The sequence below is a fragment of the Magallana gigas genome, chromosome 7 (assembly GCF_963853765.1).
Source record: "Magallana gigas chromosome 7, xbMagGiga1.1, whole genome shotgun sequence".
NCBI lineage: Eukaryota > Metazoa > Mollusca > Bivalvia > Ostreida > Ostreidae > Magallana > Magallana gigas.
The window spans coordinates 50,782,835-50,802,049 of NC_088859.1; the positions used below are offsets into that span (position 1 = coordinate 50,782,835).

The following is a 19,215-nucleotide window of genomic DNA, read 5'->3' on the forward strand; positions in this document are numbered from 1 at the left end:
GCTTTGTCCTAGAACACAACACAACGACAGCGGGGTTCGACCAGCGGCCTTTTAGTAACTGAGATCTTACATCTATGCTCCACCCAGACGTGTGGGGTTAATGTAACACAATGTTTGTTAATGTAACACAATGTTTGTCGATGTAACACAATGTTTGTCAATGTAACACAATGTTTGTCAAAGTAACACAATGTTTGTCAATGTAACACAATGTTTGTCAAAGTAACACAATGTAACACAATGTTTGTCAATGTAACCCAATGTTTGTCGATGTAACACAATGTTTGTCAATGTAACACAATGTTTGTCGATGTAACCCAATGTTTGTCGATGTAACACAATGTTTGTCAATGTAACACAATGTTTGTCAAAGTAACACAATGTTTGTCAATGTAACACAATGTTTGTCAATGTAACACAATGTTTGTCAAAGTAACACAATGTAACACAATGTTTGTCAATGTAACACAATGTTTGTCAATGTAACACAATGTTTGTCGATGTAACCCAATGTTTGTCGATGTAACACAATGTTTGTCAATGTAACACAATGTTTGTCAATGTAACACAATGTTTGTCAAAGTAACACAATGTTTGTCATTGTAACACAATGTTTGTCAATGTAACACAATGTTTGTCAATGTAACCCAATGTTTGTCGGTGTAACCCAATGTTTGTCGATGTAACACAATGTTTGTCAATGTAACACAATGTTTGTCAAAGTAACACAATGTTTGTCAATGTAACACAATGTTTGTCAAAGTAACACAATGTAACACAATGTTTGTCAATTGACTGTTAAGAGGGCTGGATGGTCGTGAACATTTTTTGACTGGGTTGATCTCTTTAAAAAGAAGAGCTCTATATAAATATATAGGGAAATGCTAAAAATTAAAAGCAAAAAGAAGATGGATGAATAAGGCGTGTAAACTGCCTGTATGAGGATAGATTAGATACTATAAAATTAAAATATCTACAAATCTCATAATTTCTTTCTAAATTTTTTAGATTGTGGGTTCGATACCACCAAAACTTAAGAATTTTTTTTCTCTTATCGTTTCTAAAATATTCAAAACTGAATATAGTTAGAAATTGTGCTTTTGTAAACTTGTATTATAACATTATCAAGTATATTTAGTTGGAAAAAATTAAATTTGAAATTTTATTTTACGACTAAACCAAATGGGCATTTGCACTACTCAGTATCTTGTTCCCCAATCTTCTTTATGATTTTTTTTTCACAACAAAATAATAGATTATAACTTTAAAAATTCATATCTAAAAAATTAAGGTAGATCTGGTAATTAATTTGTTGACTAACCAGCTTGCTTTATTTCCGTTAGCATCTTATTTTTCATGGACATCACCACATGCACTGATCAACCCCCCCCCCCCCCCCCCCCCACAAAACAAACACAAAACATTTTAGATGGGGCAAAGGTACAACTGATATTTCGAATGGTATAAAAATAAAATACAGGGTATGTCAGGATACAATGTTTCCATCTTCCAAGCTGAATGATCAATAAATTAATGTGTCGATCGGGCTGGATTACTGTATTGCTTTGAAATCTGGTTTATCATCTTGTCTTTGGTCAATTTAAATAGGTGTCTTGTTACTTTAAAACCGTTAAGTAGATGTGTAGGATGGAAATGTCAAAGAACTTTGCACACTCCAATTAAAAATAGATGATTGATTCGTTCTTACATCTTAATTTAATTAGAGTGAACTTGATGTCAAATGTATGTTTATTGTGTGCTTCACTTTATATATACGTAAAATAATATACGTATCTATAATTCCATATAGAACTCGACATATGACAAGAACACTGAATCAGACTAAGACAAGGTTTATTATGACACTGAGTCAGACTAAGACAAGGTTTATTATGCGGTTGGTGCACTGGGTAATGGACCACAGGTCGACCTGTCGAAGTTAAACACCGACTCCTGGGTCAGTCCCCTGGTGTAGTTAGAGAAAAACAGCGTCAGCTGCTCAGCAACTAAAACAGACAACAAATAAAGGTCCGTGTGTAATGAGAGAAAAAGAGGGTCAGTTGTGTGGTGCCCCGATAGGACCAGTTGCAAAGTTGTAACTGCGTTAGAAACAACGCGCTAGCGCCTTTATAACAATGAGCTAGCGCGACGTTAGGAACAACGCACTAGTACGAAGTGACAACGCGCTAGCGCGTTATTTAAAACACGCAATCAAGCTAACTCAAAACACATCGTCACGCTAACACAACAACGCAAATTATATTCATCGTAGTAGAAGTTGTGAGTGGAAAAAATACATTAATGGATGTGTTGAATGGAAAAAGTGGAGTACACTTCTTTGCATTCAGAAACAGCGGCTGATTTGATTTTATATTACTACTACTTGTTGTCATACCACAGATGTCCTGTAGATTACTTTATCATATCTTATGAAATATTCTTACTTTATATGATGCGGTTTTTTTTCATTTTTAAGACTACCATTTTGATAATAACATCTTCATAACTTATATGACCCGTATATAGATAAACAGAAATATTCATTTGATTCTTATTTAACAGAAACACATTTAAAATTCTTAGAGATGCGAGCTTTACTGGATCCGAATTTGTCAAATGCTCAAACAAATTATTTATGCATCTTGATATTATTAAAAGTATAACTTTTTCATCAAGTACTCTCAGTACTTTGATGGTTTTCACTGTTAGTGGCTAGCTGCTAGCTTCTGTATTCTCGGGTGAGGTCTTCTCCTACTAACAAATCATTATCGGTCAAAATTAATTATGATATAAATGATCATTGATTCACTATTAATATAAAACCAAATCAGCTGCTGTTATAAAGGCGCAACTGCGCACTAGCGCGTTGTTTCTGACGTTGCGCTAGCGTGTTTTCACTTGTTGTTCCTGACGCGCTGTTACACGTTTGCAGATGGCTCTATCGGGACCAAATACAGGTGCGATGGGAATGTAAAGTACAGACACATGTAATGAGGTACGCAAATGACATAAATTCTACTTAAAATTAAAAATAACATTTACACATTTTTATTGATATGCTATGTAATACAGCATAATAATGCTGTCCATCCTTATTTGTCTAGGTAATTGTCTTGACTGTAGATGAATAGTTGTATCTCCTAAGGGCATGTCTATTTACTTCCTCTCAAAAAAGAAAGATAAAGAATATCGACAAGACATTAAACAGAAATCAATCCATATCACCTCCTCCCATGTTTCCAACTAGCGACTCCATGATGGGGGTACAGCTTCCGTCGGCGCTCAGCACGGCCTTGACACTCAGATCCCCAAGGTCAAGCTGATACGTGTTGACGGTGATGTGGTGGGAGGGGGACCCCAGCTGTGACGTCCCCACGTAACGCGCAGTAGCTATTAATAGAACATTATGTCAAAAGAAAATCTTGGGAAAAGTGAATAAGGAAAATGTCTGTTAGACATAAACCTGACTCCAAAAACCATAAAGTAGTTTCACTGTTATAAAACTTATCTACACTCTGTCCCGAGTTTTTGCTTCCACCACTTTTTGCTTGATATTTCAATAATCATAAATACATTTGTGCTCAAACTACGTTCATCCACTATGAAAAATGTCCAGATTATCTGTTTTGAAACGCCCCCTCTAACGCTTCAGGTTTCAATACACATTATAAAATAAAAAGTCTACGGGTATTTTGCATTGCATCAGCCATTAATAAGCCCGGATGATAACGTTGAAAAATTGCGCGAGGTGTCCCGAGTACTTACAAATGGAGATGTAAACAAGTCCCATTATAAATCTCCGTAAGAAATTTGTTTTCGTTCCTGGGAAATTTTATGAGTGAAAAATGATAATGTTCAATGAAGATATCTTAAATATATTCGCTTTCATCTATTTCAACTGTATTTCTTTCACATGAATATGTATTTTTATTAAAAATCATCAAAAAGTGATGGAAGCAATAACTTGGGGCAGACTATATATGTTTTACGGTGCGACCGTTGGGGCGAGCGCAGCAGGTGATCAAAAATGAATTATGAAAAATCAATAAAAATAAAAGTAGTGACGTAAAGTACACGTAAATGAAGAATGCAAAATAAAATAAATATATCAATTTTCCAGTAAATTTTTATTATTCATAATTCATAAGATTTTTTATTTATTTATATACCAATCTGATTAAAATCAGATCTTAATAACGCTCCGAAATTCTGATAGTCGCTGAACAAAGTCTAGCGACATCAGAATTTGTCGGAGCGGATCAAAAATCTGATTTTGATCAGATTGTTTATATACTGGTCGCACGCCAGTATAGAATTTATCTCAGATAAAATGTTGTTGAATAATAAAGATTTTAACATAATGTTTTAACATAATATTTCCTCTTTTCTTGCAGCAGACATTTTTCTTAAACAAATAAAAATTGACTTATCACAGAATCCCCCCTCCCTCGTTTAAAAAGAAATCAAATTTACGTATAAGAAAATTTGTTGATCACATAAGGAAAATGGATCCCCCGGTAGCATGTAATACCGTAAATTGTAGTGAAAATAAAGTCACTTTTGAGCAGCTAAAGAGCTAAAGGCATACCACGCACTCCCCATTCCTCACCCCGATTAGAATTTTCCTGATTTTGAGAATTTTAATTTTCTTTTTGCTTGTGATTTTTTGAATGATGTTGCCACGCCCCATTTAAAAAAACGTTCCTGGAAATTACCGTAAATACAGTGAATAAAATAAATGTGAGCATTCATCCAAATGAGAGCAAGTTACAGCTGTTTCCTATCTCTGTAGAAATGTCTCGATTTGTTAGCTCTGCAAGATTTTGAGAAGATTTTGGTATTTATATTTCAGCAGATTTACAATAACTACTTAGAGTTGTTTCCCCTTATTGTGACGTCAAAGTTCACGTCGGTCAAGTGTAGTCTGTCTCTTTGAAAACACACTAGAAAAAACTACGCGAAAAATATTGATTGTTTACTTAAAAAGCATGATGTTCTGGAAATTACACAATTTATATGTTTCTCAAAAGTTTTACTTTGATTCTCGCGAGATGGTATCCAGTCTAGTGAGATCGGCCGACATTGAGGAATTGCATTGTGGGTCGAAATTTACTGACTCCGAAAAATTCTGTCGGATCAATGTGCAAGAAATCCATTGTGACGTCACTCGAAAGGACGATAACTCCGTTAGTCTTAAAAGTAATGGAAATAGGCGTTGTGTTATTTACAATGCATGTACATAGTCTTTTATCTTGTTCTCGTGAGAGTGTGAACTGGGAAACCATAATTACAGAGAACTACTGGGACGATTAAAACAAGGCATTACTGGTCCGATTTACTGACGCCAAAAAATATCCGTTGAATGAATGTGCAAATAGTCCGAATTTTCTATTCACACACGCCTTGTCGGTAGAGCTCGCTTCGCGCGCTATAATATACTTAATGTGGTTTTATCAATATTTGTAATACAGAATTTTAGCCTGTATCGTAGTTGAGCTTATCCAAAAATTATTATAATAAGTGTTCATTGATCAGCTTTTTCATGTATAACTGTAACACTGTGTTATTGGAATCAAATTAACGTATCCTTGAAATGTCATCTTTACTTAATCCATCAACATTAATTGATGCCCACGAGTGATAGAGAAACCACAGTACAACTTGATTCATTGTATTACTCGATCTGTATATACAGTATAGATATGAAATTTTCAATTTCTTGTTTTAATCGTATTTACATCCACCAAGTTTGATTCCTCCAATTCTTAAGAAATAAGGAGTATTATAAGGTGATCATTTTGATCAGGGCGTGATCAAATCCTCTACGACACGTTAATCGATTGGTCGAAACCTTCAGCAACCAAAGTTAAATCACGGACTGCACGAAATAATCATGATGATGTTAGACTCAAAGACGATTTGGCTGTTTCTTTTAGCTAACGTACTGATGTATATGTACATTAACATTAATTTAGTAATTTTTTTTTTACTTTTTACTATCAACTTATTTTTTTGTTAAAAGAGAGATTTAAATATTATAAACAATAAACAATGCTTTCTTTGATGATACATGCGGGTTATGAGGGTTACACTGCAGAAAAAATTTACATAACCCACTAATATCACCTCTTGACAAGAGTATTTCATGCATGTGTTTTTTGTATATTTAGGGAACAATGTCGAATTCCCTCGAGGAACTTCAATATCAAAATCTGAAAGCAAAATATTTTGTGACCGTTAATGTTGGATAGAATCTACCAGTAAATGATATTAAATTGTCCGATCCTCCGAGTAGTTTGAGTTAAGTATATTTAATAAACAAAACATGTCATGGTAATATAATAGCATTACATGTATTAAATTACATTCTTAAAGTATTTTGGAATTTGTGAACAGACTGGATCAAAATCTATAAGAATCAATCACTTGTACATGTAGTCGTATATGTTTCGATAGAACTATCACTATAAAAGCCATATAAAAAGCCACCTAGTGTGTATTGAACATAAATCAATACAAAATCAATAAAATCATAAAATATGTAATGAAAATATTAAAATAAAACATATAAAATGTTCAAAAAATTTTGTAGAGGCCAAATTTTAGGCAAGACCAATTCTTAAGGCTAGGCCAAAATTTGGGTCCAGGTCGATTTTGAGGCCAAAAATGAGACCAGGTCAATTTTGAGGCCAGACCAGACAGGCCAATGGGACCAGGCAAAGCCAGGTTTTAGAGTATGCCGTTTAAATGAGCAATCAAGCTTAAAGTGATGAAATGGAAGCACACTTTGGTTCATACTTACATAGTTGGCATGGATCTTGCAGAGGGAAAGAAGGGGGCCCCATGGTGTAACAGGCGCCATTGGTGAAAGAGTAGGTTACATTCTACAGTTCAGTGAAGACAGTAAGTGTAAGCATTGTAATCATATAAACGTATATCAATTTTGTTTGTAAATATAAGACATACAGACGGACAGACAATCACAAACATACCAAATGACAGGCAGACAGTCACACACACACAAACAGACTATGCAAACGAACAGACAATCATATGCAGACAGACCGACAAGCAAACACACACACACATCAACAGACAGACAGTGTGGGGGATTACCGCGGCGTAGTCGTTGACCACTTTGTAAGCTAAGGGACCGGTGGGAAGTATCAGGGTGCCCTCCACGTACGTCCTTTTGTTGGTGTAGTCAAACTGTAGATACAGTTGTTGCTGAAAGAACACAAAGAATGCAGGTTAGTCAAAACACCGAAGTGATTGAATTCTTTGGTCGGAATTCTAAGTGATTTCTAAAAATTGAACGAATGGAACAAATACTTTACAGGCGATATTATTTACATACTCTGTTTCTTGAATACCGGTATTCACTCTATCCTAATAAATCATAAATTGTAAAAATTAAAAACTAAGGGAGGCTCATTTAAGTATCTGTTGAGTAATAATCATTATTTTCTTACATCAATAAACTTCCCGCCCGATGCTGTTGGTTGACCTCCAGTCTCATCGATGTAAGCCGAGAACTGCTTGCCTATACAACAAGGGGCTGGGCCAGCTGCCTTGCTTAACACCACTGGAACAGCAAAAATAAGGAGAGCACACAGAGACATGGTAATAGAAGAAAAAGTGAAAATCTTGTAGACGGAATTACTGTTCTAATGCCAAATCTCGAAACAGATAAGAATATTGTCTCATTCGCATTTAATGATTATTCAAAACATATGGCATTGAGTCATACAAGTCTTATCAAAACGGTCGATATATGGCACAGCCAGCTGCCTAAAAGAGTTCAAAATCCTAATAGTACTAATGTATAAATCTTGTTAGAAATATGTTGAATTTGGGTTCACACGGTCTACTACAGCAATTAATATGTTTCCAAACACTTTTAATATAATTGATTTACTTGCATATTAAACTTTATGTACTAAGGAGCCTTAATTTGGAACAATAAATATATATAGGTCCCCTGTTCTATTCTGTACTCTTTATTCCTTTCTACTCTGTACTTTATTGATCGTCTCATGCTTTGCCATTCTGATTAATGCAAACATTTTTAAACATTTGTTGGCACTATTTAGAAGCAGGGCAACGCAATTGCTCAAGGAACTTTTCTAGAATATGGTTTTTTAGCATTTATCTTGGAAAAATTTGATTTGCAATAAATTAGAACATTTTGCAATAGATAGTTTCACATCTGATAACACACAAAGTACAGGTAATCTTGGTCTCTTTTGAACCTTGTTTTTCAGCCGTTCCATTGTCTACTGATAAGCAATACAGAAGCCTTCTCTCAGACTTAGCACAGACACATTACAAACATGGTAAAGGAAGTCTTCGTCCTGCTGGCCGCCGTAGCCGCTGCCCTCGGGGCTGACCCTACCCCCTGCTGTGTCCATCACCAATTCACGGCCGATCTGTTAGAGGTCGGCGGAAAGATCAACCCTATTCTTGCAGTACCAGAGCCAATCACAGTTAGTACAACACGTGGTCACTAGAAAATCTCTCTCTCTCTCTCTCTCTCTCTCTCTCTCTCTCTCAAATTCATTTCGGACCTTGGAGTCAAACTGTCAGATGATAATTTTAGATTCAGTCCCGGTTGTACTATGATTACGACGCCAAGAAGCAGCGCGTGGACAGGGTGGTGGAGAACGACGACGGAACCACCAACAACCTGACCATCTACGTGGACTACACAGAGGTGAGCAAATCAACAAATAGTCCGTTCTACAGTTCAGACAAATGGGAATTTCTACCCTGATTTTCTGGCCGTTTTTAAAAATTAAGCTTCACTTTTTAGTTTGTTGAAGGCTTTTCAGGCTTTTAGAAAGATAATACTAGCATTTCATGTTTGCAAAGTTGGTTGCATTGGTTGTTTGTGATTTTCAGCAAGTCGCCCGCTCGATTGTTGGCGGGAAGTGTGTGGTAACCAGTCTAAAACAGGCCACCATGCAGGAACCATGTGTTCCCGGTAAGTTTCGTGCTGTGGTGGTCAAACACAAGAACAAAAGAGAACATTCAAAACTAATCGCAAACATACTTTTGTATAAACTACAAATTCACTGCATAGCCAATTGTAATTTCATGAAAATCAATATCGTACATGGTCATATACTACCGCAGCGCATTTCTAACTGTTACATCCTCGTGCCAGTCAAGCTACAAACACAAGATACACGTTGAAGGGTTCTGAGTCAGAGATTCTTTGCTTGCAGCAACGTCTAAGTTCGTGGGGACCCGCGTTCTGGGACCGGCCACTAATGGCGTCAGCATCAACTCGTTCACGGCTGACCTGACCAAGGTCCTCAACGTCACGATGAAGGTGTCCGTCACCTCGGACGACTGTACCCCGGTGTCTGTGTCGTCATACGGGGTCATGGAGGGAGGTAACTCTTACCTAGTCGTCATACAGTTTTATACCGAGGCTGCATTAAACGATCAATCTGTTTGAAAATATGGGATTTTTTTCACTTTCATGTTTTGTTTCATTAACAATTTTTTATTTTTTTTTTTAAGTTTTTTTTTTTATATATATACAGTATCTCGGTTCATTCTGCTGCCTTTTTAAAACTATGTACATGTATCTCCATTGTCCTGATGCTACAATATTTGACACGCATTTTGTTTTCTTTCAAAACTTGTTTTTCTCTATTTCAGCTTTCCAGGAAATCACCTATTTCTTCACCAACCTTGTCTACAGCTTACCTCACCAAGTGTTCCACATACCCGCCATATGTCACGGTGTTCACGTGAGATCCACTCATTTCTAAGAAATTTTACCAAAGCCTGCAATTACTTTTATTTAAGGAATGAGGAATCATTCGTTGAGTATTATGACGAGATAAAATACGATCAGGGTGATCAAATTAAATAAACCCAGGAGGGATTTATGATAGATTGGATCACGTTCGATCGTATTAATTTCATAATATTCAAAGAATGATTCCTGATTGCTTATAACACTGTGTCGAATACTTATGCCAGTGCCAAGGTGGCATTTTTGCACCCGCTTAAGATGCAGTTTCGGAAAAAATCCATATATACCAAATGATAAAACACTGTCTAAAGGGTATATAACCACTTCTGTTTTTAGTGTGTTTACCCGACATATGAGATATTTACCGTTATTAATATCCCATAGGAAAATGATAACTCCCATAGGAAATATTATTTTTCTACATGAAAAGGTTTTTCTAAAAATCCTATAGGAATTATATTTCCAATAGGATAATGGTGTTTCCTTCAGAAATTTGATTCAGCCAGGTTGTTTTCCTATAGAAAATTAAGATTTCCTATCGGATTTTATCAAATCCTATCGGAATTGAAATTTCTATAGGAAGTTCTCCGATAGGAAATTTGAAATTTCCCATCGGAATATTGTTTTTCCTATGGGAAAAATTATTTTTCTGTTGGAATTTACTTTGAAAAGGAGAGATACAATGATAACGAAGGTTAACTTTTTAAGCAATGGTCTATCATACGGCATATTTGAATTTTTCGATATATGCAGCTTATAGAGGGGGTGCAGAAATGCCACCTTGGCAATGGCATAATTATCTGGCACAGTGTTATATATACATACATGCAAGTTTCAGCATCAGTACAATTTAATATTAAAATAGTCATTAACGAATTGTATTGGGACATACATTACAAAATCGATTTGTTGTGTTATCATAGATAAAGACACTGGAAAATGTAAAGCCTACTTCGTTTGTTCTAAAGACGTTGTTTACAAGTTAGAGTCGTGTCACTTACGTGTTGTATGTCAGTGATAAAGTTGACGTACTCTTTTGATAGTTGACAATCTTGATATTGAATTTTTTGTTTTTTCTGTTTTTAGGCCCCTCCTGTGGGACGAGACCTTCCTTTGTCACCAGCTCTCAAGCGATATCTAAACCTCCAATAAACCGCTTTTTGATACACGTTTGTTGTCATGTTGCTATTCTTTATAATAACTGAGGGGTTTAGGAAGTTGATCATACTCTTTATATGATAAATCCATAAATAAAAGAACAAATGATGCATTGAAACGCCGCATTGTGTTTAATAATGATAAATTAATAATTTAATTATTATACATTTTCCACAGAGCGATGTTAGCAGAAAAGGGAAATTAAAAAATGCTTAATTAAATTTTGTCTACATTTTGTATATACATGTATGCACACGTAGCGGTTTATTTTAGGTAAATTAGCAAGGGTGTTATTGTAATCAGATAAAGTTAGGTTAACAATATTTTGCTTTTAGTATCATTACATAAAAAGTAAAGTTTCATAGTGAAAAACAGGCATGTAGCATCGTTTTTTTAAAGTGGGGGGGGGGGGGGGCAGACTCATCCAAAAAATCTTGACAAGCCAACAAAAAAAAAGGGAAAAGGCTACTTCCCAAGATCCTGAAAATCCTAATCCGGGGGGGGGGGGGGGGGGGGGCAAGTATCCTTTTCAATTCAATTTCACTGTTTATCTGTTTCACCACGTATAACACAACATGCGTGGTGTATGCTATGTTGTACACGGGGTGTAGGCTTCCGAAGCGAGAAAACGGTGTCGAAGGTACGGTATTTGTCCAATTAATAAACAAAAGGACTTATTTTGCCAAAAAGAGTATGCTTACGGAAGAAAGCATGAATTACGGAATACAAAGACACGTTTTATTCCACTGTACATGTTCTAGTTTTCTCAAACACCTCAACACAATTCCGACAGTCAGGGTGAGTTTGACCCTGACGTACGTTAATGATCAAATATCTGGACAAAGGTTCCGTTTATCATCTTTGTTTTGATACTAACAATTACATACTATCAGTGTTTGATTATTCATAAATTTTCTGTGAATAAAATCAATCGAATACAGAAATATTTGCGAAAAAGTGATGTTGTACACGGGGTGTATACAACGTGTTGTACAAGGGGTGTATACAATCGGTTTTTATAACGAGTTAACGACACTCTAAAGTCTTGACAAGTATATTAGAAAATATCTGTAAACGAAATTATTAAACTAATTGCTTAACAAAATTGTCAAATTCCCATTTAATAATTTCAAGTTCTTATTCTGTTGTAAAACACAACAAAAATTACAGGTTCTGATATGAGGATTAATTTAGTCAAAATACTCAAATACCAGGCTTTGAACACGCCTTCTTATGTCTGTTGAGAGAGGACCTGTATTTAAGCAATTTCCCGCAACAGCAAAGATATGCAGGAGTGGTTCATGGGTTTGTTTTCTTGTACACTTTCAGGCATCTTCTCAATGCATATTTTTTGTCGCAATAATGGCAAGAATACCTCTGTTCTGATTTCTCCTTTGTGCAATGTTTCAAATGTTCTTTTAAATTTTTAAAGTTTTTATTGCAAATGGAGCGGTGCTGTGCCTTTTCTTCATGAGAAAACAAATGCCGTTTTAAACCGTAATGGTCTTTGAATTTACTTTCACATATGCTACATTCATTACCCCCACCCTTATGCTTAAACTTTATATGGTTTGACAATGCACATGCAGTGAGACCATGCTCGACCACAATTGGGACAGAGGAGGTTTTTTGGCTCTGTATGGACATTTCTAATATGAAGATTCAAGTAATGTCGCGTGGCAAATATTTTTGGGCATTGATTGCATTTAAACAGTTCATTTTTGTGATTATTCAGGTGTTTATACAAGGACGATCCATGTTTAAATGACTTTGAGCAAAATTCGCATATAAAGGATTCTTCTTCATCATGAACTTCCTCTTTATGATCAATTTCTATCTCCATCTGCAAAGCAGTTTTGGACTAATTTAAAACATTTGATCAAAATATTTATCAATATACACTGTTGAAAGTCTGTACCTACCGTGTGTTGATCTAACCAAGCTCTATACATGATAATCTAGAATGATCCAAGACAATGTAAAGATCTACATTATCAAAATAAATAGGCATTAAACATTTTCCATTAATATTATGCACTAGTCTCTGCAAGAAAAACCGATTGTATACACCTCTTATACACCCCGTGTACAACATCACTTTTTCGCAAATATTTCTGTATTCGATTGATTTTATTTACAGAAAATTTATGTATAATCAAACACAGATGGTATGTAATTGTTAGTAACAAAACAGTGATGATAAACGGAACAATTGTCCAGATATTTGATCATTAACGTACGTCAGGGTCAAACTCACCCTGACTGTCGGAATTGTGTTGAGGTGTTTGAGAAAACTAGAACATGTACAGTGGAATAAAACGTGTCTTTGTATTCCGTAATTCATGCTTTCTTCCGTAAGCATACTCTTTTTGGCAAAATAAGTCCTTTAGTTAATTAATTGGACAAATATCGTACCTTCGACACCGTTTTCTCGCTTCGGAAGCCTACACCCCGTGTAAAACATAACATACACCCCGCATGTTGTGTTATACGTGGTGTGTTTATTTCCTTATTTCATACTTGATTTTTACATGGTCACAGAAAAGTGGGGGGGGGGGCCCATATTATTTCAATTTTTTGTATGTGAATTTAAGAAAATCTTTGCTGCGCAAACAGTGGGGGGCCAGGCCGCCCCTGCCCCCCCCCCCCCCCCCGGATGCTTCGTGCCTGAAAAATGTGCCTTTGATACTCTATCGTTACTTTATTAAAATCTAAGCTAATGAAACGATCCATAGATTATCACTCAATATTTGGATCCATCAACTATCCGTGCTCCGACTTGTCCCAACAACCGCCTGTCGTAAAGCTCTGTCCTGGAGAAGATATGATGAATTATGACCACCCAGATAAAACGAGAATATCAAGAGGGGTCCGTCTAAAACCAATATATTAAGACCTCTGTGTCAATCTCATGGGCATGAAAAAGAAGAACCTAAGTATAATCTAAATAAACTTTGATTTAAATTTAACCCGCCTAACATTAACGTATTGGATAATAGCTTCTCATTTAATTTCACCCACACGATCTGATATTTAGTTGTAAATAACTTTAAAGGTCCCGCTGTTTGATAAAAATTCCATAACATTGTCCTAGGAATTAAAGCACGCATCTCGGTAGTCCGAGGGATTTATGGGATCAGCGCCACTTAATCGTCACCGAATTCCGATCGGAAACATTTTTTCATTAGTAGACAAACGTACTGCACGTTGACACCCTGGTCTCTCGAATTCCAAAAACAACCTGTCAATTCAGGCCGAGATCACGGGGCCTGTCATCCCTCCACAGCTGTTGGATGTGATCATCATGGGATCCGCTGCCTCCAAAAGAGTAGAACCACTGCACTCGGGCCTAAACGGCGATTGCCCGAGGGTCAGGGCCGAGGACAAATTCTCCACAGTTGATGAGCACGCAAGAAAGGTACAGTACTAGTGCATTTTTCTTAGACTTGTGCCTGAAAAGTAGAGAACTGAAAAAACATACATTCCGAGATTCTACACTAAACCTACTATTAACTTTTAACAAAATCTGAACTACTGTAATCTGTTAAAGGTACAAATTAATCCAACCGTTATCTTTGATATATATAGCTATTGGGACAAACAATCAGGATTATTTTATACAAATGAAGTTTAGCTGTAACAGTAACACCTGTCTTAGTAAGGCATTTATTTTTGCACCTCATTTAAAATCGGATTAATTTAACAGGCACCGACATCTTTGATGACGTCAGACCAGGATCTCATCACTTATTTTTGCAGAGAGTCAAAAGATGACGTCAACAAGATTCGAGCAATTTACATCTGGATCATTTCAAATAGAAGGTGAGTGGTGAATAAAATTTCAAAAAATTTAAAGTAGGACAATGTAAAGATACTGAACTCTGTGTTATGTGTATTTACAGACATTTAGAGGAACTTGCCAAAAATGAAAGGAAAGAAGGAGAAAAATTAGCAGAAAAATTCATTTCCTTGACCAAGTAAGACCCTGTCTATCATATTGAAAGCTGTTATAATTTCAAGACACACTGATATTTAGCTCAGAATTATATTCTTGCTTGTCATTTTAGAATTGTCGGTATCCAGTCCAGAGTGATCACAGGTTTACACAAGGCTCCCTCAAACCAGAGCGACTCAGGCCCTACTGTGTGTGGAAACCACTGCTGGAATGTCGTACATTTGGCGGGAAACTGGCACGTGGTTGACTGTCTGTGTGGAGCCAGTGATGTCTCTGTTGAATCATTTTACTTTCTTCCGGATCCGGAACAGTTCATCAACAACCATTTCCCCCTGGACATAGACCAATCATGGCAGTTGGTACGAAATCCAATTTCTCTTGAAGAGTTTAACCAAGCGCCACTTATTTCTGAGATTGCCATGGTGCGCGGAGTGAGTTTATTGTCTCCAAAGTCCCGGATTATGAACGTTCACCAGTCGTTGGATTGTACGATAAAGGACCCGAGAGCTGTACTGACAGATATTGCTGTCGTCTTAAGTTCAGAGGATGGACTCATACATAACGAGTTTGTTTTCATCTCTAGAACCGATGTGAATACCTATGTGATAAATGCCACGCCTCCATTTGCAGGTAACTTCCGGTTAACAGTGCAAGGGAAACTCTCAACAACGAGGATAGAAACTATAACGGAGCTCGTACTTCTGTGTGTGTCCGTAAAAAAACGGGTCAAGAAGTTTCCTAAAGATTATGAAACATGGGGAATAGAACCGAAATTTCCAGAAATCGTTCAAGATTTGTGTGACGTTCCAAGGACATTCCAAGAGGTGAAGGACGGGAGATTGGACTGTTCCATCTCCACACGAACCAAGCTGGAGGTGTACGCCTCGCTGAAATGGCTGGGGGACGGACGGACGCTGGACGATCACGTGGGTACAGAGAGCACTCCTTCAAGAATCAGGCTGAAGTCAGTCCTTCCAAAGAAAGGGTTCTACAGAGTGTGTCTGTTCCTCCGGAGAACTGAGCTGTTGTATCCAGTGTTATACCTTCTGGTGTACAATAAGAAAGAGGTTTCCAAGGACACGCCTCGCCTTGGTTACTCCAACATGGAAGTGCTTGTGTGATCACTGCATGGGAGAGCAAGTCGATGAAATGACCAGTGAATGCTTTACTTAGTGTTACAGTAGCCAAAAATGGATATCTTGCGAGACGCCTCATAATTTTAAGCATTAACAAAGCTATATATTTTCTATGAATTAATATGTTGTTGGGTTTTTTTTCAGACTTCATAGCTAAAAATATATTTTGATGATAATTATAATTTGGTTGGACCGCAATTCAGTGTCATTAGCTTGACTAAAAATTTTTTTTGATATATTTGACATGTAACTGACGACGAGTGTGGAAATGTAATTTATTAAAATAAAATGCGCCTGTAAATAGTATATATTTAGTTTGTTGTTCACATTCAGACTCAAATGTAATCAGTCAAGTTTATGTCTTTTATATGAACTAAGACTAAAGTGGCTGTAGTGTTTAGATCTCCAAACATTCTACATGACTCTTTTATTTAGGCTTCTAAGCAAAAGTTAATTTAATTACTAGGTAAATAACACGAATTTCATGTAATTTTTATGCAAGCAATGTTAACCTTGGCCGAAACCCCTCTCATCTGTCAGTCTTTCAGAAATAATTTATCTTTAAAGGAAACAAAGTTATTGAATCAATGGATTTCACCTGTGAACAAGTGATGGAGGAATTGACCTTTGAATCAATCTGATATGGATCTGATAACATCGATTACGGGAAGCAAATATCGGTTCATCGGACCTGGGAGCTTATTGTACCTAGTTCTTTAAAATGAATCAACTTCCTACATTATACTAGTACCACGTAGTTCTCTACGCTATATCTGATTCAGGGCGTATTGTATACGAGACAGGGGTCAGTTTGTACATGTAATATGTAATTGTAAACAAAACAATTACTTAGTATATCAGCTAGGGACGTACATACCAGTATATAGCGTCCCTGATTATTTCAACTAATTACGTATTTATTTTGGGATGATAATTATTCTGTGACTTTAGTTGGTATATGTTCACTGAAGAGAAACGGAAGTTTACATTCTAACGTAATGACGTAGTATAAAGTCACCATTGATGGAGGGTTTAGTTGGATAAAGGATTTCCTATATGAGTTTATACAAAACAGTTTATTCGATATGGGTACAAATACACAGGAAGTCCCCGCTTATCTCATTTACATTTTACGGAAACTAGAGCAGTATGGTCACATTGGTGTAAACAGCAATAGCTAACTTAAATATTTAGTATTTGAACCTATTCATGAGTCCATAATTTCATAATACTTTTCTTATAGTGTCATTTTGAAAGGATTTATAAACAATGGCTGATAACGACACGGTCCCTGAATATTGCTACTCGTGGCTGGAGGAGAGGGTCTCTGTTAACGCCACGCTACATGACGTCAATGGACAGTTCCAGGCCAGAAACATTGGCGGGATCGTCTTTGTCTCTCTGCTCTGCATAGCTGGTGTCTTCGGAAATTTTCACGTGCTGTTAGTGTTTTCCCGCCATTACAAGCGATCGTCTTACCGGACCTACATCTTGTTCCTCGGGGCTCTAGACATGACAAACTCCGCCATCAGTATGCCACTGACGATAGTGTATCTAAGCTTCCCTCTGGAATACTTCAACGACTTCTTCTGTAAAATATACAGGTTCCTGCTTTATTACGTCAGTATTGCCTCTACACTCATCTTGGTCATTATAGCGGTTGATCGATACAGGAAAATTCGAACACCCCTTAAGCGTCAATGGACAGAAAAACAAACTTTTCGGTTTTGTATTGCAGGTCTGGCTTTTGGGTTACTTTTTGCGTGGCCAGCACCTGTTCTTTACGGTGGAAGTTCTGTGCCTTTACCAATTAATAATTTGACCGGGAACCGGTGTTACATAGAGGATCAGTTCAAACACATGCCGTTTATTGCTATATTTAACATTATACTTTCGTCCCTATTTGTTTTGATACTATCTATTCTTACGACCCTTTATCATTACATTTGGAAAGCAGTGAAGAAGTTCGTCTATTTCCCCACAGATGTCGGGTCGGTGTCGTCGTTAACACATTCGACTTTGGTTGAACTCGATAAAAAATGTTCCAATAAAGAATATCACAAAGAGAAGAACCCGCGGTACATACAGCTCCGGCGAACCACCATAACTCTCCTCCTGGTTACCGTTGGTTACCTGGTCTCGGCGTTCCCCCACCATGGTTTGGCGCTGGTCATCTTTGTTTTTCCGGATGTAGAGTGTAAGATGTCATTCGGTGCAGGTGTGATATACTACACATTTGTGTGGATATTCCTCGTGAACAATGTGATCAACCCAATTATTTACTCACTTTCAGACGTGAAGTTTTTGAAAAGATTGAAATCGATGTACAATTTTAAAGCGATCAAATGTAATGGAACATGAAAATATTGTCTTTTACAATATCGTTATCTGAAAATAGGGATGTTTTCATATGTTATCGGTTTCAGTAAGCACTTCCGGTCCAGTGCCACCCATACAGTACCGAATGAGTTTGATCTCTGACCCATTTGGTCCTAACGATTTCATTGTCTACCCGGAAATAACAATTAAAAAACATTTTTAAAATTGTCACAATTTAAGTGTGTGTGCAACGAGCATTATACATTTATAGCGTTCTTTCAGCATGTTTCTGCTTTATAAGCGTGAATATCGTGTACATGATTAACTGTACGGAATGTTGTGTGAGGATTTGGAATAAATATCATTCGACAAAAATAAAACGGTTATTTTTCTCCAAGATAGAAAGAAGTTCTCTCTCTCTCTCTCTCTCTCTCTCTCTCTCTCTCTCTCTCTCTCTCTCTCTGATGACGTTGTTAAACAACTTAATAATCTAAAAATAATTAAGATAGAATAATTGTTTTAAGTCTTATTGTACGCGTTTGAACTTATGCATTAAGGTGGAATAACACACTTGGAAAAAGTCACTCAAATAAACAGCAAATTATTTGGTTATGAAAAATAAATTAAGATATAATAATAAATTAACTGTACATATGTCAAGTAAGCAGTTTGAGGATAAAAAATGTTTTGAATATCTTTAAAAAAATTTAATTCGGTAAATAACAACAAAAGCCACTGCGGGATTTGATCTCGGGATGTACGGATTGCAAACCCGACAGCTTTTCTACTCGGCTACGGAGTAAGATATATGTTTCCGTCGATTAAAACCTTTTAATAAAACGAAATGTCTTTTCGATTAGCAAGGTCAGTCATTCTGT

The 19,215-nt window shown here is 36.5% G+C and overlaps 4 protein-coding genes across 4 annotated transcripts; 3 read left to right on the top strand and 1 right to left on the bottom strand.

Annotated features, from left to right (window-relative positions):
• Window positions 1–1,837: 1,837 nt before the first annotated feature.
• LOC105336475 (uncharacterized) lies at window positions 1,838–7,698 on the bottom strand. The gene is made up of 5 exons (XM_011440799.4): window positions 7,473–7,698; window positions 7,117–7,227; window positions 6,803–6,884; window positions 3,226–3,390; window positions 1,838–2,006 (listed from the first exon to the last, which is right to left on the bottom strand). The coding sequence occupies exons 1-5, from the start codon at window positions 7,620–7,622 to the stop codon at window positions 1,891–1,893; spliced, it is 624 nt and encodes a 207-aa protein (XP_011439101.2). The 5' UTR covers window positions 7,623–7,698; the 3' UTR covers window positions 1,838–1,890.
• Window positions 7,699–8,275: 577 nt separating this feature from the next.
• Window positions 8,276–10,938, top strand: LOC105336473 (uncharacterized). Its single transcript, XM_011440797.4, has 6 exons — window positions 8,276–8,486; window positions 8,600–8,713; window positions 8,902–8,983; window positions 9,228–9,398; window positions 9,670–9,761; window positions 10,856–10,938. Exons 1-6 carry the CDS (start codon window positions 8,334–8,336, stop codon window positions 10,919–10,921), a joined length of 678 nt encoding a protein of 225 aa, XP_011439099.3. The 5' UTR covers window positions 8,276–8,333; the 3' UTR covers window positions 10,922–10,938.
• Window positions 10,939–13,974: 3,036 nt separating this feature from the next.
• Window positions 13,975–16,318, top strand: LOC105336472 (kyphoscoliosis peptidase). The gene is made up of 4 exons (XM_011440796.4): window positions 13,975–14,345; window positions 14,634–14,749; window positions 14,830–14,904; window positions 14,995–16,318. The coding sequence occupies exons 1-4, from the start codon at window positions 14,232–14,234 to the stop codon at window positions 16,001–16,003; spliced, it is 1,314 nt and encodes a 437-aa protein (XP_011439098.3). The 5' UTR covers window positions 13,975–14,231; the 3' UTR covers window positions 16,004–16,318.
• Window positions 16,319–17,127: 809 nt separating this feature from the next.
• Window positions 17,128–18,717, top strand: LOC136270035 (galanin receptor type 2-like). Its single transcript, XM_066066247.1, has one exon. The coding sequence runs from the start codon at window positions 17,288–17,290 to the stop codon at window positions 18,377–18,379; it is 1,092 nt and encodes a 363-aa protein (XP_065922319.1). The 5' UTR covers window positions 17,128–17,287; the 3' UTR covers window positions 18,380–18,717.
• Window positions 18,718–19,215: the final 498 nt, after the last annotated feature.

What these genes read in the sequence shown, in the direction of transcription:
- LOC105336475 (XM_011440799.4), bottom strand. Translation starts at nt 7,622, where the DNA reads ATGTCTCTGTGTGCTCTCCTTATTTTTGCTGTTCCAGTGGTGTTAAGC. An exon ending in CGGGCGGGAAGTTTATTGAT is followed by an intron (nt 7,228 to 7,472) that starts GTAAGAAAATAA and finishes GTGTTCTTTCAG; the next exon opens with CAACAACTGTATCTACAGTT. An exon ending in AGTTGGAAACATGGGAGGAG is followed by an intron (nt 2,007 to 3,225) that starts GTGATATGGATT and finishes TGTCTGTTTTAG; the next exon opens with TTGCTGAGCAGCTGACGCTG.
- LOC105336473 (XM_011440797.4), top strand. Translation starts at nt 8,334, where the DNA reads ATGGTAAAGGAAGTCTTCGTCCTGCTGGCCGCCGTAGCCGCTGCCCTC. An exon ending in CAGTACCAGAGCCAATCACA is followed by an intron (nt 8,487 to 8,599) that starts GTTAGTACAACA and finishes TGATAATTTTAG; the next exon opens with ATTCAGTCCCGGTTGTACTA. An exon ending in GCAGGAACCATGTGTTCCCG is followed by an intron (nt 8,984 to 9,227) that starts GTAAGTTTCGTG and finishes CTTTGCTTGCAG; the next exon opens with CAACGTCTAAGTTCGTGGGG.
- LOC105336472 (XM_011440796.4), top strand. Translation starts at nt 14,232, where the DNA reads ATGGGATCCGCTGCCTCCAAAAGAGTAGAACCACTGCACTCGGGCCTA. An exon ending in TGGATCATTTCAAATAGAAG is followed by an intron (nt 14,750 to 14,829) that starts GTGAGTGGTGAA and finishes GTGTATTTACAG; the next exon opens with ACATTTAGAGGAACTTGCCA. An exon ending in AAATTCATTTCCTTGACCAA is followed by an intron (nt 14,905 to 14,994) that starts GTAAGACCCTGT and finishes TTGTCATTTTAG; the next exon opens with AATTGTCGGTATCCAGTCCA.
- LOC136270035 (XM_066066247.1), top strand. Translation starts at nt 17,288, where the DNA reads ATGGCTGATAACGACACGGTCCCTGAATATTGCTACTCGTGGCTGGAG.